This window comes from Pectinophora gossypiella, chromosome 13, assembly GCF_024362695.1.
Source record: "Pectinophora gossypiella chromosome 13, ilPecGoss1.1, whole genome shotgun sequence".
Classification (NCBI taxonomy): domain Eukaryota; kingdom Metazoa; phylum Arthropoda; class Insecta; order Lepidoptera; family Gelechiidae; genus Pectinophora; species Pectinophora gossypiella.
Window position 1 is genome coordinate 10,219,308 of NC_065416.1, and position 23,137 is coordinate 10,242,444.

General features: G+C 39.3%; 2 protein-coding genes across 5 annotated transcripts; one reads left to right on the plus strand and one right to left on the minus strand.

Moving 5' to 3' along the window:
• Nucleotides 1-18: 18 nt before the first annotated feature.
• On the minus strand, nucleotides 19-18,381 carry LOC126371868 (carboxypeptidase D). Of its 4 annotated transcripts, XM_050017263.1 has the most exons (12): nucleotides 18,200-18,380; nucleotides 13,827-13,920; nucleotides 13,278-13,442; nucleotides 12,112-12,245; nucleotides 10,971-11,107; nucleotides 9,784-9,973; nucleotides 5,779-5,968; nucleotides 5,281-5,399; nucleotides 3,524-3,700; nucleotides 2,477-2,569; nucleotides 1,890-2,059; nucleotides 515-654 (listed from the first exon to the last, which is right to left on the minus strand). In XM_050017263.1, exons 2-11 carry the CDS (start codon nucleotides 13,918-13,920, stop codon nucleotides 1,901-1,903), a joined length of 1,458 nt encoding a protein of 485 aa, XP_049873220.1. In that variant the 5' UTR covers nucleotides 18,200-18,380; the 3' UTR covers nucleotides 515-654; nucleotides 1,890-1,900. The 4 variants fall into 4 exon arrangements, with proteins under 4 accessions (XP_049873222.1, XP_049873220.1, XP_049873221.1 ...); XM_050017265.1 differs by lacking the exon at nucleotides 1,890-2,059 and having other exon boundaries at nucleotides 19-654; nucleotides 18,200-18,381; XM_050017264.1 differs by lacking the exon at nucleotides 515-654 and having other exon boundaries at nucleotides 1,617-2,059; nucleotides 5,779-5,955; nucleotides 9,786-9,973.
• On the plus strand, nucleotides 4,450-5,145 carry LOC126371883 (uncharacterized). Its single transcript, XM_050017286.1, has one exon. It carries the CDS (start codon nucleotides 4,526-4,528, stop codon nucleotides 5,129-5,131), a length of 606 nt encoding a protein of 201 aa, XP_049873243.1. The 5' UTR covers nucleotides 4,450-4,525; the 3' UTR covers nucleotides 5,132-5,145.
• Nucleotides 18,382-23,137: the final 4,756 nt, after the last annotated feature.

Sequence of the window (23,137 nt, forward strand, 5' to 3'; positions counted from 1 at the left end):
ACTAAAAGGGAAAGCGGCTCTTAGTTAAAAATATTTTATTTTCTCTATAAATAAATAAATCTTAAATAACATACTTAATTAAATGCCTATCTATTCAACTATTTACAAAGATCATCCTAATCATGAAACTTAATTTTGGAGATCTCTCATTAATTAATTGCTTCTATACTCATTCTCGGGCTAAAAATAATTGGTGAAATTGTTTTTGGTGTAAAAAAATACCAATAAATTACTTACGATTACGATTACCATTAGAGACATTGAGTACTTCTTACTTAAACGAATCAGTTACTCATACTTAGTTTTCATCGTTATATCTATTAGTAAATTTTATTATTGAGATGTAATCTAGCTGTGATAATGTATGACTAAACAGTAAAGGCCATCGCTAGGGTTTCCCGGTCCGGAAAGAACCGGGAATTCCCGGAACGAAACCCTACCCGTCGCACACTTATAATACTCCATACACCGGAAATACTTCTTGAATCGACACTTATAATATGAGTAATTTAGATTTTTTTATCCAAAAATGTTGGAGACGAGACTGTTGAATGAGTTGGAGAGTGTGGCGAAGATGCCGGGCGCGGGGGCGGGCGCGGAGGGCAGCCGCGGCGGCAGCGGCACCGGCCGGTAGTACGGCCCGCCGTCGATGCGCTGACAAACAAACACATTATTCACCGACATCAATGGTCTCAAACACTATCAAGCTACCAATGATGAGACTGTAACACCGTATTCTAAGTTGTTAACTCGAAACATCCGCTCGGGTCAGCCTCAGCTGAGCATTTTGGTATTTTAACTTTATTTACGTCCTCGACTCAAGGAGTTTACTCACTGGAGTCGAGCATATCATACTGCCAACAAATACGAGATTAATGACGTCATGTCTTACTGGAATAAACTCGAGTTAAGGTTGATGCGTCGTCTGAGAATACAGACTTTGAGCTGAATTCGAGGTCCTTAAGGTGACCGAGGAAGGTTCGAGTTAACATCATATAATCCCGGTCTTATTATGAGTTCCCGCTGAAGCGAAGCGAACACGTGCGGAGTTGACTAATCACAGATAAGAGAACACACTTGAGTTTAGGCGCGTTTTGAATACGTGCTCCGTTCCGCACCGCGCTGTTTCAGTGCGAACACGCCCTAATAAAATGACTCAAGCAATAATGAATCAGTAGACTGATGATAATCTGCGATGAATACCGGAACAGTAGAGAAAAGCTGCATTTAGACTGCAAGGTAAAGTTGCTATGCGAAAGTCCACGCAGTAGCTATTTACTTTTAACATAAACTTCAATGTACATTTGCCTAGTAGCCATAATACGTCTGTTATTTGGCAATATGTACACATACAATATTCCGGCACCATATCTATTATGAGATGACATATGTGTTGAAATAGCTAGATACATATATGTACAGCGATAGGATGAAGTGTTATCAGTCCAAACATGTGAGTAAACAATGGGCTTCAGAACCAACCAATATCTATATTATTATGTATGTAGCAATAAATGATTGTGAAGGAGTAATTGTGTATGTAGTGTCAAATAAAACATTTCTCACCTGAGATCGCCTCTTTAAAAGAGTTAAAGGATACATAAAAAAATAAGTCGCAACTTTAACTTGCCTTTATAACTAGCAGAGTATCGGATAAAATAAATTAAGGCAACATTACATTACAAGGTATTGTCATTATTCCACCTATAGATAGAATATTACACGATTGAGTTTACAAAAATAACGTTTGTACTTAAGGTCACATTTTGAACTTGGTACGTCTTAGGGTTTTGTAAGTCCGGGTTAGTCCGTATGAAACCTCCACCTTGGAAATGGGTAAAGCGAAGCGAGATATGTGGTAGGAGTGGGCTGAAGGTTGTCAGATCTACTTGTGTGAGGATTAGTCTTCGGGGAATACGAAGGCGCTTTCGACGGTGTCTGCCTCTTGTGGGGAAGTCCCTGGGTCTGGTGTAGTGGTGGTGGTGGCAGTAGTAAAGGTGGTAGGTAGCTTGACTCGTCGCGCGGGCTTGCGAGTCGTCGTCCGCATCGGCACGTACCCCTACAGATCCACAACCAAACGTCACCACGCCACCTGCTGTCAGCTTATCTACTACATTTACAACATTATATATAATATAATACCCATGCAAGTACTATAGAGTATTCTGTGTAGGATTCAACGTTATCGTAATTATATTCACATATTTACAGGGTAAGTAATTTATTTATATTTACACAGGGAATCAGTTAATAAAGGTTTCTCAATTTTATGTTCATTGTTGTAATTGACTGCTGTCGCATCATAAATAAATACTAAATCAGTGGCTAAAATTTGCCACTTTATTATGTACTTAAGAGTTTTCTGTAAAATTAATCTTAAATCTTGCCCCTAGGGGTACAATACTTTGAGAAACCCTGAGTTAGTTCATGCGTTAAAGATAAATATTATTATCATCCGTCACCAACCAGAACATACCTTGGCTGAATGTAGGGTAACATTCAGTAGCGTAGGGTGATTGTCTATAACAATAAATTCGACTTCTTGTGGTAAATAACCTTCTCCTGATACCTGAAACAATTTAGTTGGTTTTTATTTTCTAGATTTCTTTCTACAAAATAATTTCAGTTAATATTTCGATCAAGCTCTTAGAATACCTCGCACACGCCCCATTTCTCTTTTCTGAGCTAATCAGGAACTGCGTTCTCCAAAAACAATAGATGACACTGTACAGATTTAACGTTATAATTACCTATTTTGTCATTGCTCAGGTACATATTTATTCCAAAACATAATGTAATGGCAGAAGCAAATAATATCAAAATAATTGTTGCTGGATATTTGAATCAGATATGTATAGAATTATGTTGTTACCTATATTGCTTCTCTTTATTTTGATCAGTAATGGGTGGAAGATGTGTTGTGCCTGGGACCCTGGGTGTAATAACAAGGGTCATCATTTACACCCAAAAACAAAGATAAAAGATGCATATATTATTTCTGTTATCCATCAAATCAGAACGTCAAATACATCCATATTTTTTCGGGAACGTAGCTTGGAAAATCCCTCATTCAACTTCAATGTCTCAGTTTCTTTTTAACCAGCAGCGTAATTTTCTTTTATCACATGAGGTCACATCTGTTTATTATTTTTCTGTATTATTGTTGTCCAAAAACCACAATAACAAACATGTTCGATGAATCATTGTGTGAGTCATCAGCTAATACAGCCTTGTTTATCGTTATCTGGGTATTTTCCCAGTCTTGCAACTATCGACGATAAAACTTCTAGACTCCTAATAACAGATGAATGGGTTCTGCTACCACATCTGACAAATCGATGTTCACAATGTTTGACCCATCGCGACCACATCGGTAATCTTTCGACGTACTCATTGAGGATGTTGAGTGAGCCAGTTAGAACGGTACAGCTTTACATAAGTTTTTGCTATAGTTACCTTGAGTGTTTCTCTCACGCCTGGGTAAGATTGTTGTGGGTTTCAAATAAGTTTTTAGTATAGTTACCTCAAGGCGGTAGGTGCCGGGCAGCAGGATGCGCCAGAACTCGCCGTATTTGGTGGTGTGGTAGGTGACGTCACGGCCCTTGACGCGCACGGACGCGCGCTCCACCGGGTTGCCGTTCTCGTCCATCACGAATCCGTGCGCGCCGCGGTGCGCCTCCGCCAGGTACTTGATCATTGACTGGAACGGAAACAAATAATGTTAAGCTTGGCATTGGAAAATAACTATCCTTAGGCCGGTCGCACGGATATTGTTTTGTATCGTACTTAAACGTACGACGATTAGGATAGATCCTATGTATTTGTTTGTACGTGTTCGGACGGAACGAATTGCTAAGAAAACGCGCACTAAAACTAAAATGTATCAAGGTAGCATATTTGGTCCACTTTTATTTCCGATGTACCTACATGAACGAGATTCCTCAATTTTCTTACAATTCTTACTTACTTAATGCCCTCTTTTAAAATGATTCAGCGTAAATAATCTGTAAATAATGTTGGATTATGTACCTAAGACATTATTTTAGTACTAAACGATAAAGTCTATTGTGGAGAATTTACGCACCACCCCGTGTTATTATCCGGCCGTCACCAATTTGATTTATTTCGGATAAGTACGGTAGGTTGGTAGGTAGATTGCTATATCAGTAAGTACAGTATGTTGGATATGCAAAAAACATGTAGGTTAATCGGACTATAATGGGTTTTCCTAATCTTATCGTTATAATAATAGTCATAGACATAGGTATCGTAAAGTAATCCAGTCATATGCGTAGCTATTAGCTACGTCATCCATCATTATTCATTAGCATAACAATACCCCAGATTTTGTTGCGTGAAAATTATTGGTTTCATATCGCGAAATAAACTCAGATTATTATCTTTTATCAGCGGCTCATAATCAGTACCCCGCTATTGATAATGTGCAGTGAAATAGCGTAGCTCTCAGTCCCTATCTAACATTTTCGTCGATTGGTTCGTGTAAAACTTTGAGATATCTTTTACTATGGGTTTAAGCTGGGTGTTTTCCATCGCGGTAGTTACTTTGTTCGTCATCGGAACAAATGCTGAAACAAGGGTAGCTACTGCTCATCTAGTGCAAGGGAACATCAATGGCACTGTTACGTTTACGGAAATTGACGACGGCATTCTTGTGAACGGCTCTATAATCGGCCTTCCTGCAGGACTGTACGGATTTCACGTACACGAGTTGGGAGACATCAGCACTTGTCTCGCGACCGGTGGACACTTTGACCTGGACGGGAACACGCACGGCGGCCGGGAGCACGACGTCAGACACATCGGAGATCTGGGGAACGTGCAGTTTGAGGGGGAGTCGCCTCTGGCCAATTTTTCTTTTGTGGATAAAGTGATCTCTCTTCGCGGTCGCAACAATATCTTGGGCCGTTCGTTGGTGCTACACGAGCAAGAAGACGACCTGGGCGAGGGCGGCGACGAGGGCTCGCTGTCCACCGGCAACGCGGGTGGCCGCGTCGCGTGCGGCGTCATCGGGATCAAGTCACCCGCCACTCCCTGGAACGCTGCTATAAACGTCGGCCCATCAACCGTTCTTTTGGTTTCGCTTACATTCTTTTTCTTTGTAAAATATTAATCTAATCTTTATTATTATTTGGTTTTTATTTAAATTTTCGCAATTACATTCTTTAACTTTTAATCTTAGCTAAGTGCAAATCCGCGACGTGTTAAGATAAGAAATCAATCCGTACGTGAATTTATAACACTAATCATCACTTTCGTTACCTGCTTGTTATCTTGCCAGTACTTGGGCAGCTCGTGCGCGGGCGGGTACTTGCAGCAAGATATCTCGAGAGTGATCTCCATACATCCGTGCCATAAATAGTTGTAATCTTGCATTCCACCTGTGGAAATTGGATAGTCATCAAATAATGCGCAGTTGCTTTACAGTAAAGCTCTATAAACCCTAACCCGGATTTTTTTTGTAATTTTCGAGGTTGAATGCACGCTAATGATTCGAATGTCCTGTCTTTAGGACAAATCCAATTCACTGAATAGCATAACTTAAGTTCACGACTATAGGTATCCCAATTGGGGTAGTCAGAGGTACATCTATCGCAAGATGAACTACCCACCTCACCAAGCTTTCAGTTAGATCAGCGTGATATGTTGTGAGTCGTATGAAATGCTCGAGAACTGTGTTAGTGAAAACTGCACTTAAGGTAATACTGAATTGGTGCGGGGGGTTCGAACACAGTGGCGTACTAACTAAATATATATTACCTGTGAGTGGATACCAAGCGGCTCCGTTGGTGATCCCGTTGGGGAACCTGGGCGAGCCGGACTTGCAGGAGACGCCGCGGGACATCTTGCCGTGGTTGTTGGAGTACACCAGCGACAGGTGCCGGAACACGTCGTCGTCCGGCGCGATCGACGGCGAGTGCGCGTAGCTTTGGAACACTGTCGATAGGGGACATGTAATGGAAAGTATTGTTAGTTACTAGATTTCTTTTTTGTTTATTGTACAGTCATGAGCAATATAATGTACCCACTTTAGGACTCTGTCGCACTAACATATTTGACATTTAGTGAGACTTACAGTTCAATTTGTCAAAAAAGTTAATGTGATATAGTACCAAAGTGTACACATATTAATGCTCGTGATCGTACCTACACAAAAAACAATTTATAACAAGAAGAGAGAAAGGCACAGACACGACGTATTTCTAACAAAAATTCTTGTGTTATTGTGTATTTTCTTGTGATGGCTTAACAATTGTTCTAAATATATCTAATTTCTCTGTCAATCAAAATACAGAAAACCTATTTGACATTTAGTGAGACTTACAGTTCAATTTGTCAAAAAAGTTAATGTGACATGGTACCAAAGTGTAAACATACACTTCTCATCAAAAAAATCGAAACACCTTGCAAGTTTACGTTTTGTCAGGATTATCAGAAAAATGTGTACATTTAGGAATAAATGTTAAATGTCGTTTAATAGTGAGTAATATGAGCTTATCAAATCTTAATGTTAATGTTCTAAATTTAAATGAATTTTTCATAGGTTTCGTATTTTGTTAAATGAGTCATTTTTATTCCGTATGGAGTATAAAGGAAATGGATAAAACAACACACGTAAATGAAAAAAAAAGCTAAAAAACGTTTATTTAATAACTTGTATTCCCTCCCCGAGCTCTAATTACTGCTTCCATACGGTTCTTCATCGATCGGATGAGAGTCACGATCACATGCTGTGGTATATTGTCCCATTCCTCTTGGATTGCATCTTGCAGCTGGCTAAGTGTTTCTGGGGCAGGATCTCTTGCTCGAATTCGTCTCTTTAATTCATCCCACAGATGTTCAATGGGATTCATGTCCGGGCTTCTTGCTGGCCATTCCATAATAGAGATATCGACTTCGTTAAGATAATCTCGTACGACGCCCGCGGTGTGAGCCCTAGCATTGTCGTGCATGAATATGAAGCCGTTGCCAATAAAATGTGCATAGGGCATCCCATGAGGCTCGAGACACTCTTCGACGTACCGATGACAGTTTAGTGCAGGCAGACGTGGCCCAGACACGAAAGCAAGCTCTGTCTTACCGTCGGCGCTGATTCCTCCCCAAACCGTCCACGAACCGCCACCATAGCTGACCTTTTCTTCAATGCAGCATTGTGCATAGCGTTCTCCGTCTCTTCTGTAGACCTTGTTCCTTCCGTCGTTACCATACAGCATAATTTTACACTCATCAGAAAAGAGAACTTTGCTCCACTGTAGGTATGACCAATTTAGGTGCTCACGTGCAAAGTTAAGGCGCGCTCTTCGATGGTCTGCAGTTAATTTCGGCCCATTTGCTGGCTTATGCGGTACCAGTCCACGATCCTTCAACCTTCTTCTAATTGTAGAGTCACTTACAGCCACCCTTTGTACAACACGAAGCCGCTGCTGCAGTTGAAAAGCGTTAAGGCGTCGATTTCTTAAAGAAGTTGTTACAATAAATCGATCATTTCGCTCAGAAGTGACCCGATTCCTGCCAGATCCTGAACGGCGCGTGAACAAACCAGTCTCCCGATAACGTTTATAGACTCTATGGACAGATGACAGGCTTAGATGCAGTCTTGCAGCCACAACACGCTGACTAAGGCCAGAATCCAGCAATGCCACAACTTGGGCGGCTTCTGTGGGCGAAGTATCCATACGTTTTAGAAAAAAAACCTTTTTTCAGACGTCCCAAAGTCACAGTATTGAAATAAAAAACAAAAAGTTTAAGGATAGGCGCCAATTTTTAGTTTTTAAACGCTAAATGTACTCCAACCCTAAACACACATTTGTCTCAAAACAGTGATTCATTTCGTTTATAAGATAAACAAATGAAATTCTAATTTTGAATTTAGAATTTTCGCTTATTACTGTAATGGCCAAACTGCCAGCTATACATTTATGTATTTTTTTTCATCGTATGAATTCTTTTTTGTGTTAAATTCGGACAGAAACAATGAAAACGGAAGTGTTTCGATTTTTTTGATGAGAAGTGTATTAATGCTCGCGCGCGACCGTACCTACACAAAAACAATTTATAACAAGAAGAGAGAAAGGCACAGACACGACGTATTTCTAACAGAAATTATTGTGTTATTGTGTATTTTCTTGTGATGAATAATTGTTCTAAATATATCTAATTTGTCTGTCAATCGAAGTACAGAAAATCTATTGCTAATCACGACACGCTTCGTTAGCGTATGTCACGATTGTCTAGTCAACCCTCTATTCTAGGTACTTATAGCGTTCACAAAAGCGGAGCGCATTCTTTTCCGGGTCCTCTTAAAACTTATGTAGGAAAAAGTAACAGTAGAAATGTTGGGGTCTGAACAAGTATTCAATATTCCATAATTGATAGATCAACAGCCACCACCACTACCGCCTCTCCAATACCTTGATATCTTTTACACTAAGGTTGTCTAGCAGAAGTTGCTGTACAGCAATAAGGCCGCCTATTGTGCTTGTTTCACACGATCTTTACTGTCTACATGTTATATGTATAACAAAGTATTCTTGTACACACCATCTAATTTTATTTTAAGTTATACCTATCATTTTCTTACCCGCTGAAAAAGAAGAGGACGGATAATCGACAGGCATAAAATTTATAGAACACACGTCAATTTAGGCAGATATTTAAAAAACTTTCAAAATTTTATATTGGTCAACAAACCGACAGAATTAAATTGACAGCACGCGTCAAACGGGTTACATATGAGCGATATGCCTATTTTATTCGCCTGGGTTATTCAATCTAAAATTAACAGTTGTCAATCATCCGTCCCTTTCCTTTTCGGCGGATAAGAAAATGACAGGTATAACTTGAAATACAATTAGGATGTGTCTGCAGGAATCTGGGCCACTATCCGGCTCAGTGTCCAGGTAGCAAATTCAAACTATGGTAATCTACAGTCTCTCTTGTAAGTCTAGCATCCTTCATCTGTTTCTATCCATAGGTAGCTAATTTCTTAACTTCATTGTATTAATAAAATCTACAGTATGTAATCAATATACATCACCGGAGCACAGCACTGAAGACCTGCATATTCCTTGGTAGCGTGCAGAGTAACAGCATAATTAAACTTTAAGCTTTCATCAATTTACTTTCGAAATAATAAAAACACATGGAAGAAATTATGATTGAAATCTGATAAACGCTTTCTAAAGAATTTAAGAGAAAATATATAATTTGAGTAATTATCATTTACTTTTATCAAGTTCGTATCCACCGCCACCAAGAGAGTGGTGGAACTAATGGTAATGGAACTTGTATATACATAGATATGTTTGGTTTGTTCGAGTTCAATGTGATATATATTCGACAGTAACTACTTCAAGCTGGTAAGTATAGACAGAGGGCCTATCCAAGTAACAAATATCCTATTTCTACACTCGCTAAAGAACAGTCCGCGCAAATCAAAATTCCTCGGAAGCACACGTCATCCTTTACGTAGGTTATCATTTAAATCGGACAGGTTACAACTACTTACATACACATTTTTAAATTTAAAAAGTTCATACATAACATGCATAAGCTCACGATTATATTCAAATGGGGTAGTCAAAGGTGAATGCATCGCAAGATGAACTAAGTACCCACACCTCACTGAACTTTCTTTTAGACCATCGTGATAGGTAGTGAGCCGTATCGCCGTCTATAATGGTCTAACTAGATATACTACTGCTGCTGCTACTGTTACTGGCAATTTTATTTTATTCTTTTTTTTATATACTTAAGTAAATACATACTGGCACTGGGCGTGTTATCGTAGGGGTACGAGGCAACGAGCGCACCACCATGCAGCGAGCCGGAGAGCACGAACTGGATCTTGCTAATCCACTCCTTGACAGCCTCCGTCTCCGGCTGCGGCTGCTTCGTGTTAGCCTTGAAGTAGTCCGGGAAGTTGCGGTTCAGGTCGTACCGCCGCGCGTTGTGTCTGGCGACATCCAAAGATTGATAAAGTCTCCGCCCTATTAAGTAACCACTTGCCTTAACGTCAGCTTAATAAATCTGGAGGAACTTATAGGCACCATGTTAGTGCACTGGTTGCACTATTATGTACTTATTTTGTGACAAAGTATTTAAATGAACATTGAACCGTCCATGCAACTCAAAGGCTTTGGATAGAGATATATCATTCGTGGAAGACAGCAATGATGACCTTCGTTTTATTTTAGTTTTTATTACGTAGTTAGGAAGGCACTGAGTAGTTAATCATTATTACGTAGTTAGGAAGTTACTGAATAGTTATTCAGTCGGATATCAATTATTATCTTCCCAAAATCAGTGTGAACCGGAAACAGTGTAGAAATTGGTAAAAGTACCGGAAAAATTGCAGCCAACCACCTGGAACTTGACTCTGACTGCCTCAATTGCGGTTTTTCAAATTTTCTGATGTATGCATGTAATTTTAAAACGCATGAAAGTGAGACGAAGTGTCACGGAATGATGTAACAATGTCACTGGGTTCCAGTGAGCGGGCGAGGTGAATGGTTGACAACATATTGGGTATTACATTCATAACAATATAAATAGCACGTATGTTAAATCTTGGTTAAATCGTTACCCTTGCTTTTCGCTTCCTCGTTCGCTATAGTCGAGTTTTATATACCTAACATCGGTTTCGGGATAGTAAAAGAGAACCCACCGTAATCATTTTTCCCTTTCCTTCTTTTTCCTAGCCTGAATGGTTTTGTTACATTGCCTAGAAATAATTGAAACTACTTAGTAAGGCTGGCATTTTGTATGTTTTTCCTAAATAGGTAACTTCATTCTAACGGATAGTCGTAACTTTATTTAATTTCAGTTTTTAACAATAATAATAATATTAATAATTATTATTTATTGTTAAATTTATTATTATAAAAAATAAATTTATTTCAGGCAAATATGCCTTTTGGTTTCTAATAATGGTAATTGTGTTGTATATTCACCTGCCGTGTATGGTGTCGCACTGTCCCTCGCGCGAGATGGCGTATCCGTCAGGGTTCATGGATGGCATCAGGTGGATCCGGGTGTTGTCCAGCAGCCACTTGATGTACGCGTCCGTCTCGTAGCTCGTCACCAAGTACTGCGGGCAAATAGTCCAATAATATGGGCTGCCTCAAAATAAATAATACCTATAGAATGCGCCATTTGTCAACACGACCGATTCTGTTTTATTTTGGATCATAATAATTTGATAAGTAGGTAGGTACTTTGTATATTCTGTTTGTACTTTGTATAATTTGTACATTCTGTTATTTTCCTCAAACATTTAGAAGCATCTTCACCAACACACACGTCAGTGAAAAAATATATATAGGTAGATATGTATCTCTTTATGTACAGGTTGGCGTCCATTGTTAGGTATGGTTGTATTTGAATAAGAAAAACCCATGTTCCAACATTGGTTCGTGACTGAGGTTCGTGACCAGAGCCTAGGAGAGAGGGTAGGTAGGTTATGTCTCACAAAATGAAAACCTATTGACGGAGATCCGAACCAGTCAGTGCATATCATAATGTAGTGGTATATAGTTGTATAATTTACGATATTATTTCCTTATTAACCTCTGATACGGTCATGTCAAGAATCTACTTGATTTGTTTACGATTATGACTATGCAACGCTGATAAATTGAATAATGTGACGAGCACAAATCATGATGTGGACGGTTAATAATTTGTATCTATGTCTTATCTCACTCTAGCGTATGTGATCCCACTGCTGGGCAAAGGCTTTGCTTACATCCTTCCGCATTCCGCGATTCTGCATCCCGCCGATCCCTATAATTGCTATTCACAGTATGAAACCGTATACAAAAACCCGCGCCGGGAATTAATTAGCTTTAACACCATCTTTTACGGTAGCTACCTCAACCTATATTGAGATACCCAATTATGTTCTAATTTAGAAGAAAGGGATGCGTAGACACGCGGCTAATGCGTCATTTCTCTGACAAGCTCATTTTCTCATTAGTATATCTACTGTCCATCTTTTCTACTATCGTGAGTGTTCTGAGGTGGATTACCAACCCCAGCAACCCTGGTGTGGTGCATCTACTGTCCATTGCTCCGGGTGAATATTTTACATACCTGGATCAAATGCAACAGCAGCTCGCGTCCTACAGCTTCGTTGCCGTGAATGTTGGCGACATACTTGACATCCGGCTTGCCGATCATGTGCTCGTACGGCGACGCTGACACCACCATCACCCACAGGTCGCGACCTGTACACCGGAATGTTAATTAGACAACTTTGTATGGGACTACATGTACTTAAGAGCTTCAATACACGTCTGTTTTTTATCCATTTCTCGGATACGAGACCACGATTCGACTATCGAAAGGCGTTCGTGCCGTGCATTAAAATTTGTTTGAACAACAAACGAACGCGTATCGGATCCGTATGATTATGTTACAAGTAAGTCTTTCAAAGACGTACTTCGTCACATCAGAAGTTATGCTGGCGGTACAATAATAACCGATACCCAGGTTTGGTATGATCGGTTATTGACCATATAACCCGAAATGATGACGTATTTTAAATGTAGCTTATATTTGTGGAAAAATTTACAGAACCAGTCCAATAGTTTGCAAGATAATCCGCCAGTATACGTACACAAATACAATCTGTAAACTTACCTGCTCGATTAGCCATTAAAATATTCAATCAGTCGATTTCAGTTTTGTTTTAGTAATTAGGTAGTTAGGATATTAATATCTCCTCCAATATTCCTTTCGGTTGCTTATTTGTTTTAGGTCAGAGATATTTTAGGTTTTAACTCGTCAGGCGGCATATAAAACCGGTTAATCCACATCACAGCTCTTGATTAGTAAATTCGTGCCAAGGATATTACATTCCGATGGACAATAGTTTATTAATAGACTAAAATCATCCACTCCATAAATGCATCTAGTGTCTCACCCAATTAAAATGTTGATATCGGTTCCTCGACGAATTACGAAAAGGTATAGTCCAAATTGGACTATTTACTAACCGTAGACACATATATCTAATTATGTGACTAAGATATATTTAGATATTTTCGGAACAAGAGCGGCAGGCAGTTGTCTTCAGGTAACGTGTGTATGGTCGATCCAACGGAGATTAGGGGTCTTGAGTTATAATTTAATGAAATTGACATCTAGATAGGCTCCGAATGAATTTCTTTTATAAAAACACCATCTCGGTGACAAATGGTTTATTCGGAGCTCATGTGGAGAGGATGGATGAGTATTTGATTGATTCAAAGGCTTACCTTGCACGGACTTCCCGATGGAGTATAGTGCTGTGAGGGCGGGGTAGCGCGCGGAGACGGCGCGCAGGTAGCGCGTCAGCTCGTCGTGGTCATGGTAGCGGAATTCCAGCTCCGGCCCGCTCTCCCTCGACTCTATCTCGCTGTAGTTCCGCGACACCTCGTCCGCTAAACATGATATAGGTACCTACTTAACTTTGAGTCTTTTATCTGTAGCTCGCATAGGACCGTGAGAGGTCGACACCAAGATTTCATATAAGTATATCATAACATTACGTCGCATTGTTGGGAAGCAGGCCTCCCCTCGATCAACCAGAGGGCGTGTTGAGCATACCTACTCCAAGTACTCCAACACGCTGCTCCATTGGAGATTGGTGAACACAACATCATAAGCATCATAATGTTAGTAATGAAAGCAGTCTATTAGATACTTTTTACGCGACTTCTTTAAGCTAAGTAGTAGCACAAAGCTTCTGTCTACGCTACCGCGAGTTCGAAGAATACCCGTTGAAAATATTCGAATTATTTCAAGGGAAATGCTGTGATACTTACACGGCGCAAATCCCTGGCTGAAGGCAGTTTGTGAGTAAGTGGTTCCCAGACACAGCGCCAGCAGCAGCACCCACGCCGCGGTTTTGCCCGCCATCTGCAATGTTGCACACGGTCAATGCCACCCTCATCACGCAATGTCAACTTTATATTAATACTGTCAGGGATTTCCTTAACGTTTTCCTTTTAATAAAGCAAAAATGTGAACAGGAAGTTTTTATGTTAGTCAGTTATATTTAGCATCAGTTATCTCGTTTACACTGGATCCGTGACTGGTCTGGGTCTGTCAACCTGAAGGATACCCTCCGGAAACACTTCTCACGGGTTTCGTCACGACGTTACATTAAGTACGTCAGTTATATTTAGCACCTTGGTATTTATATTTCGCTGTAATTAATTTCTCTAACGTTTCGCTTTCATCGTTTGTTTGTGGCGGCAGTGTGCTATTAGCGTGAGCTTTCTTTTAGTAAATGTTTGGCGAGCGCTGGTGGGGCGGCGCTCCAGATGCGCGCACGCAACCGGTCGTGGCGGTCACTGGGTCAGTGGACCGCATGTGGATCGGCTATTGGCACATTACAACGCCCTATGAAACGTTTAAACGTAGGTTAGGTACACTAAATACTAAATACTCTTTCCTTGTACAAAACTCAACAAAGGAAAAGTTAAAAGCTAGGAAAAGGCTAGCTTTGTCTGCAGTAAACAATATGAAATCTTTTTGACAAGTTTTTGTGGCATCGGCAAAAAACTTAAATATAATCTTTTTCTGACGTTTCAATGCTGTTTTTGTGAGTAAATATTTCATGAAGCTTTTTGGCGAGGTCTTCACAAGTATTTATTCCAATGAAGTCATTAATTGAATCGTACTTAATCAATAATAATGGTAAATTGATAATGGTGTCATTTCTTATTCTCATAGAATGTGGCTAGTCGGCAGGTACACATACCAGTAAAACGGAAAAGTAGCTTGCATGTAACTGATACATTTGCAAGCTAAACTTATAAGCGGAGACAGTGCAATCTATTTGCTGGCTAGTTAACGTATACACATGCAGTAGATGTCACGTGGAAGGAGCTGGCACGCAGGGTGTGCCAGTTAAAGGTACATGTGTATTCCCCACCTTAAGTTATTTTATGGAATTTTAATTCAGATCGTCACCAATACCTCCTCGTAAAGCTAAAGACTAAATAAATTATACCCGATCTTAAACCCCTATTTAAAAACTGTGATAGTTTAATCTTTAATACTTTGCTTGCCTATTCGAGGTACCTTCATACTTATTAAACAATTAACATTCAACAATCGTTATTCTTTATTGTATTCATACAATATAACATTATGTTCTTTTTATAGGCGGATACTCTTGAGAGGTAGTATCTTGTGGTGTATTATTTTATAAGATTCATTTATTTCATAAACGGTGAAAGACAAACGGACAATAATACATAAGTATATACCTACGTCCCACTGAAGGTCGGTGTTGGTATTTTCTTTATTGTAACACTTCCTTTTACGCTATTTCATTTAAGAAAGAAAACATTTATTTCCATATTGGACGCTACTTTAACAAATTTAAATTTATTATAAAAATACATCAATCATCTAAAATACACATTCCGGATGGCGTCCAAAATAAAAAAAGCTCTTCCTCAGTATTATGCCGTGACAAATTTTAATATACGTTCAGGTACTTTTTGTAACATCTAGACCCGAGTGTCTTATAGCTGTCTATTCTGCATTTAGGTTCTTGACTACGCTCCACCTTAAATCGTAACATCACTTACCATAAGTTCAGAAGGTGGTCACCATATATATTTACTAATACGTACTGTAATCAAAAGGTACCTAATTGCGGATCCTTTTAAATACACTTGGTGGTTGACGTGCGCGCCGATATGTGGTCTGCCGTGTCTTAGAATCCAAGCGTATAATCAGCGTCGACATTAACATTGGCAGTTAACTGTGATTTAACATTTATCACGTTCTAGTTAACCGTTCCAACGCATCGAGATTACAAGATCCGCCGAGTTGAATGACTTACGGTAATCACTGATAACTACTTTGTGGCTGAGCTTTTACTTTCTCGAATTAAACGAGGGAGAAGCCAGTTTATAAACGCTGTAATTTTATACGTATTTTCTAAACTGCTTTATAAGTACCTGTTATACGAGTAAATAGAACTTGAGACGCGAGAACGGTACAACATCTCAGTATCTCCTATGTACTTAGCTGTTATCATAAATTACATAAACAGGTCACACCAAATCAAAGTGATAAATATATGTGAGAGGAAATTGACCGTATAGTTACACATACGATGTAACGTTTTGTTCACACACAATACGTGTTTGACGCAAATATGTGACATGTAGACGTATCTGGAGCGTGACGCTTTTTATTATCTGTGCGTTATGTGTCTGGCGTGAAATATATCATAATGAAGACTTCAACTTTCCCAACACTGAGAGTAAGGCGGAAACAAGAGCATTTTCTATGTGATGTAATGTTTTTTCCCCTTAAATTCAATTAAGTTTTATGAGCACGTGTTCGACTAAATGTTTGTGTTTATATGTATTGTAACATAGTGTTGCCAACTAACACTAATAACCCTAATAATTAATCCTTCACACAAAAGACATCAACGAGATCATTGTTTTGTTCCATAATAACGTTTTTTGACCATAACTTAAAAATTACTAAACCGATTTAGATGAAACATCCACTATTCCCTAAGTTGGACAATAATAATCCAAAAAATAATTATTACAATACTGTGAAATTCGGTACCGTGTTTAAAACCCCACATAGACAACCTACGAATACTATGCAATTCCACCAATATTACATACATGATACGAGTCATAATTGATAACCCACTTTTTTGAAGTCGGTTATAAACAAAAGCAATGATTCAGAGCTTTTCCGGAACTTAAAAAGTTCTCCAATAACACCCCAACACTATAATATCAGAATTCTGTGAAGAAACAGCAGATAGAAGACTATCGTGTGGGTTGTGAGGTGGATGACCAACCTCGTCAACTCTGGTGTCAGGGTTATTATGGAGTCGCCAAAGGCCCCTGACGTGGCTAACATACCGACGACGTACTTACATACTACAGTAAAGATTAACCGGGACCAACGGCTTAATGTGCTTTCTGAAGCACCGATCATCTATTTTCGGATAATCGGATGAAGTCTGTAACTTCGCAAATTAGGAATCACTGAGGCGATCCCCATCGGGATTCTAACCCGGGTCCTCTATCTACCTACAATCGTTTTCAAGAGATCCGCAATGCATCTGGCACGAGTTACTGGGGGGGTCTCACCAGACGTGACTCATTTGTCACAATTTTGGCAGCAACGTCTATGGAATTTGTATCAAAATGTAAATTAGCTTAAACAAGTGTCATCATGACTACGCTTTCCTTCCGCTGCTTGGCATTGGCACATTGACTCGTTGGCCTGATTATCAGACACCCGCGAAACGGTCACAACTTTCGATTTTAAATGACCGAAAAAAGTTAGGTGATGTCTCTCAGCGCACGCACGAAAATGTGCGACTGACTTGAATAACCCATTCAGGTCTATTGAAATTCTCTGCCCATGCTGTAAGTGTGCTTGCTGTGGGTAATGTGATGTATAAGAAAGTCATGCGACAGTTGACCCTGAATCGAAACTTATGTTTCAATCTGCGGAAGTAGTAGAATAAATGATATTACATTAGCTAATGTCATTGAGCATAGTTTTTTGCGTGGTTGATACTACAGAACACAAAAAGTCGGTTTTTTCTTGACGATACCGTCTTTTTCGACGCCGATTCTACGTGGATTTGATTTAGAAGGAATACCTTATCGTAAACAATACAAAGTTCGTGACCTCAAGATGTTTTACGAGTCCAACTTTCCTCATTCAGGCTTGTTTTGTTCCTCTCGTAAGGATTGTTTTTTGTGATTCGTATGTGTGAAGCAGTTGTTACAAGTTTGCAATCATTGCATTTTGCGCGGAGAATATCAATAAACAATGCAGCACACTTTTTATCGTGTGAAAGTTGTAATTTGAATAGGTATGTGCTTCACATCTTTGAAATTTAATTAATATACGATTTAATTGATCATATCTGAATTAGGTACATGTGAACAAAGAATAAGAAAGCAGAAATTATTAATCGATTAAAAAATATAAATATAAGTAAGACGATACAAGCAGAAGTTCAGGGTTATGATAATTCTAAAAGAATTCTGAAAGAATTGACAACACAATACACACATAAATCATACTCAGATTGAACTTAATGAGGGCAATGAATTTGCCATAGTTAGACTGTGGGAAGAACATGCACTATTTTTGAAAATATATATTTTTTTGAAATGGTACTTACCCTGAGCTCGAACTTAACAGATCCTGTGCTAAATGTATGTCAAACTTTTTGGTGTCATTTATGTTTGTTAGTTTCGGACAACAATGCGATCGTAAAGAGGATACCGTCGCATAGAGGCGAGGACGAGGCGGAGTCCTTACGCGCGGACGATCAGCAGGCGACTGGCGGAGTGTGGCGGCCGCGGCGCGCAAGCCAGCCCGGCCGCCGCATCTGCGTCATCCAGCCCGACACACTACCGGAAAGTGCTTTCTCTCACCAAGTCGCCTCCAATACCCGCCCTATCACCCAGCTATAACGTCCACAATTCACAATCCCGCAACAAGAAACTTGTGAACTTGGTGGAATTCATACTTTCATCTGTAGTACACGCCACATAGGGCTGTATTTTCAAGTTTGTTGGCAGATTCCTCCCAGTGACGTCGTCGTTCCCGCCTTCGCCTCATCGGGCACTTTTCCCGCGGCTTGAGTTTCTTTCCGACTACCCGATATTTAATATAGTCCATCTAACTAACAGAGAAAACTCTCGTAGTGAAACTTAATAATAGCAATGATAACAGGTGCTGGGGCGTCGTAACGGCTGCAATCCACACCGAGCTTCCTACAGCTCGCTCGGTGGTTTAACCGCCGGAAAATATGTTCTAATGAAACGAGAGCATTTTCTTACTTTCGCTGGATTTTGTTTTGACAGTGTTTCTATTGTTTTCGGATTAACAAAATAGAACTTTCTCAAAAATAGGTAGTTATTTTCATATTTGCTACGAACTCACACTATTTTTTCCACTAAGTTCAAAACAATTTACAGTTACTTTTGGTTTTGCTTTCAGAGATGTGTAATTAACATATATAGTGATAGCTTATTCTCTTTTATGGTGTCTGGTGTCAGGTTTATTATTGAGCCGCCAAAGGACCTTGACTAACGGTTTAACGTGCCTTCCGCAGCTCGGAATCATCAGTCCGCAATATCCGAACTAAAGTAAGGCCTGGCTCGCAAAGTTATTGCGACAATTTCCACATCGGGAATCACACCTGGAACTTCACATCGTGAGCTGAACGCATTAAATACTAAACCACGGAAGCAATAACTCATCCTTTAGCTAAAATCACAATCAATGTTTTATAATCGGACTCTTTTATTATGTGGTAATGACCTGTACAATACATTATTATATAACTATGAAATTGTAACAATGAATTTATTTTTATACTACCTACTTATATAGTTATTATGCAACCGATAAGTAAAGTACAGTACCTATAGACAATTACAGTACATAATTATTATAGATTTATGGGTTCATTTTGTGTCTAGGATTATGACTCCTAATTATGCTTCAATTCCTAGGGCCTTATTGTATTAAGAAGAATAAGAATAAAACAAATTACGTATTACGTCAACATTTATCGCAGTCCTAATTTCTATGACAGTGATTCGTTACTTTTTTTTAATTTACGAACGATAGACTGATATTCCTGGAACCTGACAGAGGGCAGCAGTAACTGTCAGTACTATTCAGAGGCGGAGGACAGGAGTCCTAGTATGGCTTTGTAATAGACTACTCTGGGCGCCATCCCACTTGCGTCAGACAAAGTACTGCGGGGCGGAAGGCAAGAGGGAAACCACTGCACCGACAAGAGCGTGGCTCTTAAATTGATGATGATGATAAGACTGATATTAGGATAGGATATCTATATACGTCAATAACCTTACAGTCATTTAAATGTTTGCGTGGTATGGGCGATATAAATGTGTTATAGTAGTGAGGCAACTTTGGCGCCTGCGAGGTTTCGACTGCATATTTCAAGTTCAATGCCGATTGATACGAGTAAAACATTAGGCGCTTTACGTTGTTAATGTACCTAATAAGGGGAGATATTTAAACCAGATGACAATTCAGTGCTATTTGCTTTATTTGTTGTGTTGGTGTATCTAACGCTAAATAAAATATTCTTCAGCTTATGTATATGTGCCTTCACTTTTAACTCCAGACAGTAACTACGGGTCATTGTTTATTCATCCATTATAATCATTTATTTATTTTACAGTTTATTGTAGACAGAACAGGAAATAAAAACAATTAGACTAACATAAGGCAGACAAACGGTTGAGCTTATTTCTAGTAGAAATCTCTTCAAGGAGACCGGGAAAGAGATACTTTGGAAAGAGATAAAAAGTAAGAGAGGACAGATAGGAGTCACTTCGTCTGAGAATGAGAACGCTTGGAATCAGGACCATGGCTATACATTTGCTATACTGCGGCATACAATAAGGAATAATACTACGACTGCGGGCTTTTTTTTAGTTTGCATCACTTATAAAATTAAGAAGGTATTTTATATTTCCTCGAAGACAAAATAAATAAAAAAAAAAAAAAAAAGACAGTTTATAGCAATTTTATATTTATAGCGAACATAGGCATAAATATATATATACGTTACTTCTCCACTGATGACTGCAAGGAGCTCGTAGCATGATACGCGTTGATGTCTTTTGCTAAGCATAGATTATTGATACAAAAGACTTCAACGCGCACCGACGGTGAACAGAAAGGGGGACCGAAATTATTATTACGTATATTGATATTCTAATTATATACATGCCTATATGTAAACTCTCGCTCGTAATCCCTAATGGGGTGGGCAGCGCCACAAATATTCAGAAAACGACTTGCAAAGTTCTAATATGGATTGACGGACCGTTGGGTGAAGGGTGGTTCGAAAGGACACAATACTGCAGTCGATTTTTACGATATGTCTGGTTAAAACAGCTGAACGCGATGTTTTCCAATGTCAAATATAATAAACACTAATAGGTATAGAAGGGGCACTCTCCGTCCCTTCCCGCACTGATTCTTAGCTACCTGACCTCACACCCTCAGCTCGTAATGGGCACGCGCGGACTAACTATCTCGTTCGCTCACGCGTGGTAAGGCGGCATACACACAGGTGACACAGGTAAAAAAACTGCATCTGTATAAAAAACGAGATTTTTGTATGGTGTGCCCGGTTCGGCCTATGCTCTGCTTTATCGGCGTCCGAAGGACGTAATATACGATCCCGACGACCCGATTACTCTAGCCATAGAGGCGGCCCATCAGCTCGCGACACCAAACACTTTAGAACCCCGATACTGACCCCGCTGGCGTGGTCCACAATTTCTCTTATTCAGCGCTTATCGCTATCGACCCACTAGGGTCGATTAATTCTTTCAAATATTCTTCCTCTCAGACGACGCCCTGAGCCGAGGTTCGCGGCCAAGTGGGCACCCTCAGGCCTGTTGTCTTAAATTTTGTACCGGGGGAGAGCCCTCACTGCTCCCCATTTGTCCGGCCAAGTAGTTTATGCCATTTGCGGCAAATCTACAATAGGTCACTTCGAAAAAAAAAGAAAAAGTCTGCTCTGCGTGATCTTAATATCGTGAGGGTGATTTAGTTCAGTGGGTGTCCTACCCTCTCGGTCCATGTTACATTGTGTAGGTAATTGCACATACAATCAGAGGGGTTACTTTTGATCGGTCTATTTCACTTTATTCCCCCTAGTCAACAACACTTCGACAGCCGATTAATGTAGAAAAACAAGTACGTACCTAACGAAGATCTTCATTTGTTTATTTCTGTTGTAAATCATAATTCGAAGCTTATCTTACTTTTAAAAAATAAAGAATATACTTAAGTTCAGTTATAGGTTGAGTTAAGTTATAAGCAGTTTTATTTTGGAAATTGGAGCCAAAGACTTCAGGCTTCTATCAGGCGTATCTTAGATGACGCCAATAGTTAATTTACTTATTATGTTACATACATTTTCAGTATTTAAATCTTTATTGTTCTGTATTAAGTATAATTAATTTTATCCTTTTTTTTAAAACAAAGTAGGCTCGCGTTTGACCACAATCTCAACTGGTGGTAAATTACGATGTGGTCTAGGGTGGATCACGCTTACGTAGCAAATGCCTATTCCATGTATTTAATTTAGTTACTTACTTTTATTTAACCTAGTTATATAACAGTGCACTTAATTAAATTCACTGCATGCTTCGGTATTAAAATGTGCAGTTACAAAGAGTATTCCAACAACAATCGTCTATCTAGTGACTCAGAGGTACGCTCTTAGTTCTATTGGCGACACGCAGTCTAAATATTAACATAATTATTCCAGCGTATAAATGCATGTGAAGTCGCATTCTTAGTCGGCGACGAAGAAAACCTTTAATTTTTTTTTTGGAGAAAGAAAGCGCATAGTTACGTAGTTTTATACGAACTGTATCCACGTAGACTTAGGTGGTCTGATAATGTGACCTCTTCTGGGCATATCATCCTGGCAAGCGCGTTATTCTAAAAGATATTTTTTTTTATTTTTTATGAAACCTAGAGAGGTACTCACTGATCTTGACAGCTAGGTACACACCGTATTCATATTCGATTCTGTAGGAACAAATCGCGCGATAGGTATCGTGAGTTGTAAAGTTGTAGTCCACATTTCAATTAAAAGTTTCTTCTTTTTCTGACTTTCGTGATTTCGTTCTAGTTAACCGATGATTAGACGATTTTACCGACAAGTAAGTCTTGTCTCAATATAACTGTATCTTGCCTATTTCTATTAATTGAAATAGTATATCCATGTATGTTCAGTACAATACACATCTAGGTATTTTTATCGCGCGATATGCATCGCTTTCTGTCTAAGTTGGTTTATTTTGTCAACTTTCTCTTCTCAAAGTCTACATAATTTAATTTAGTACGGTATCCTAGAAACAGAAATTAAGAAAGGTTTAGATTATATCATACAAAGTACTGGCGGGCAGTTCGTATAATTTAATTTAGAAGCATGTAGCTCCTCTGGGGAGGTATTTATATCAGAGAGGTCTAAGTCAGATGAAGCTGGAGGTCACCATCAATATGACCCATCGGCTGATTTCTCTCGGGGCCGGATTCAGATAAAAAT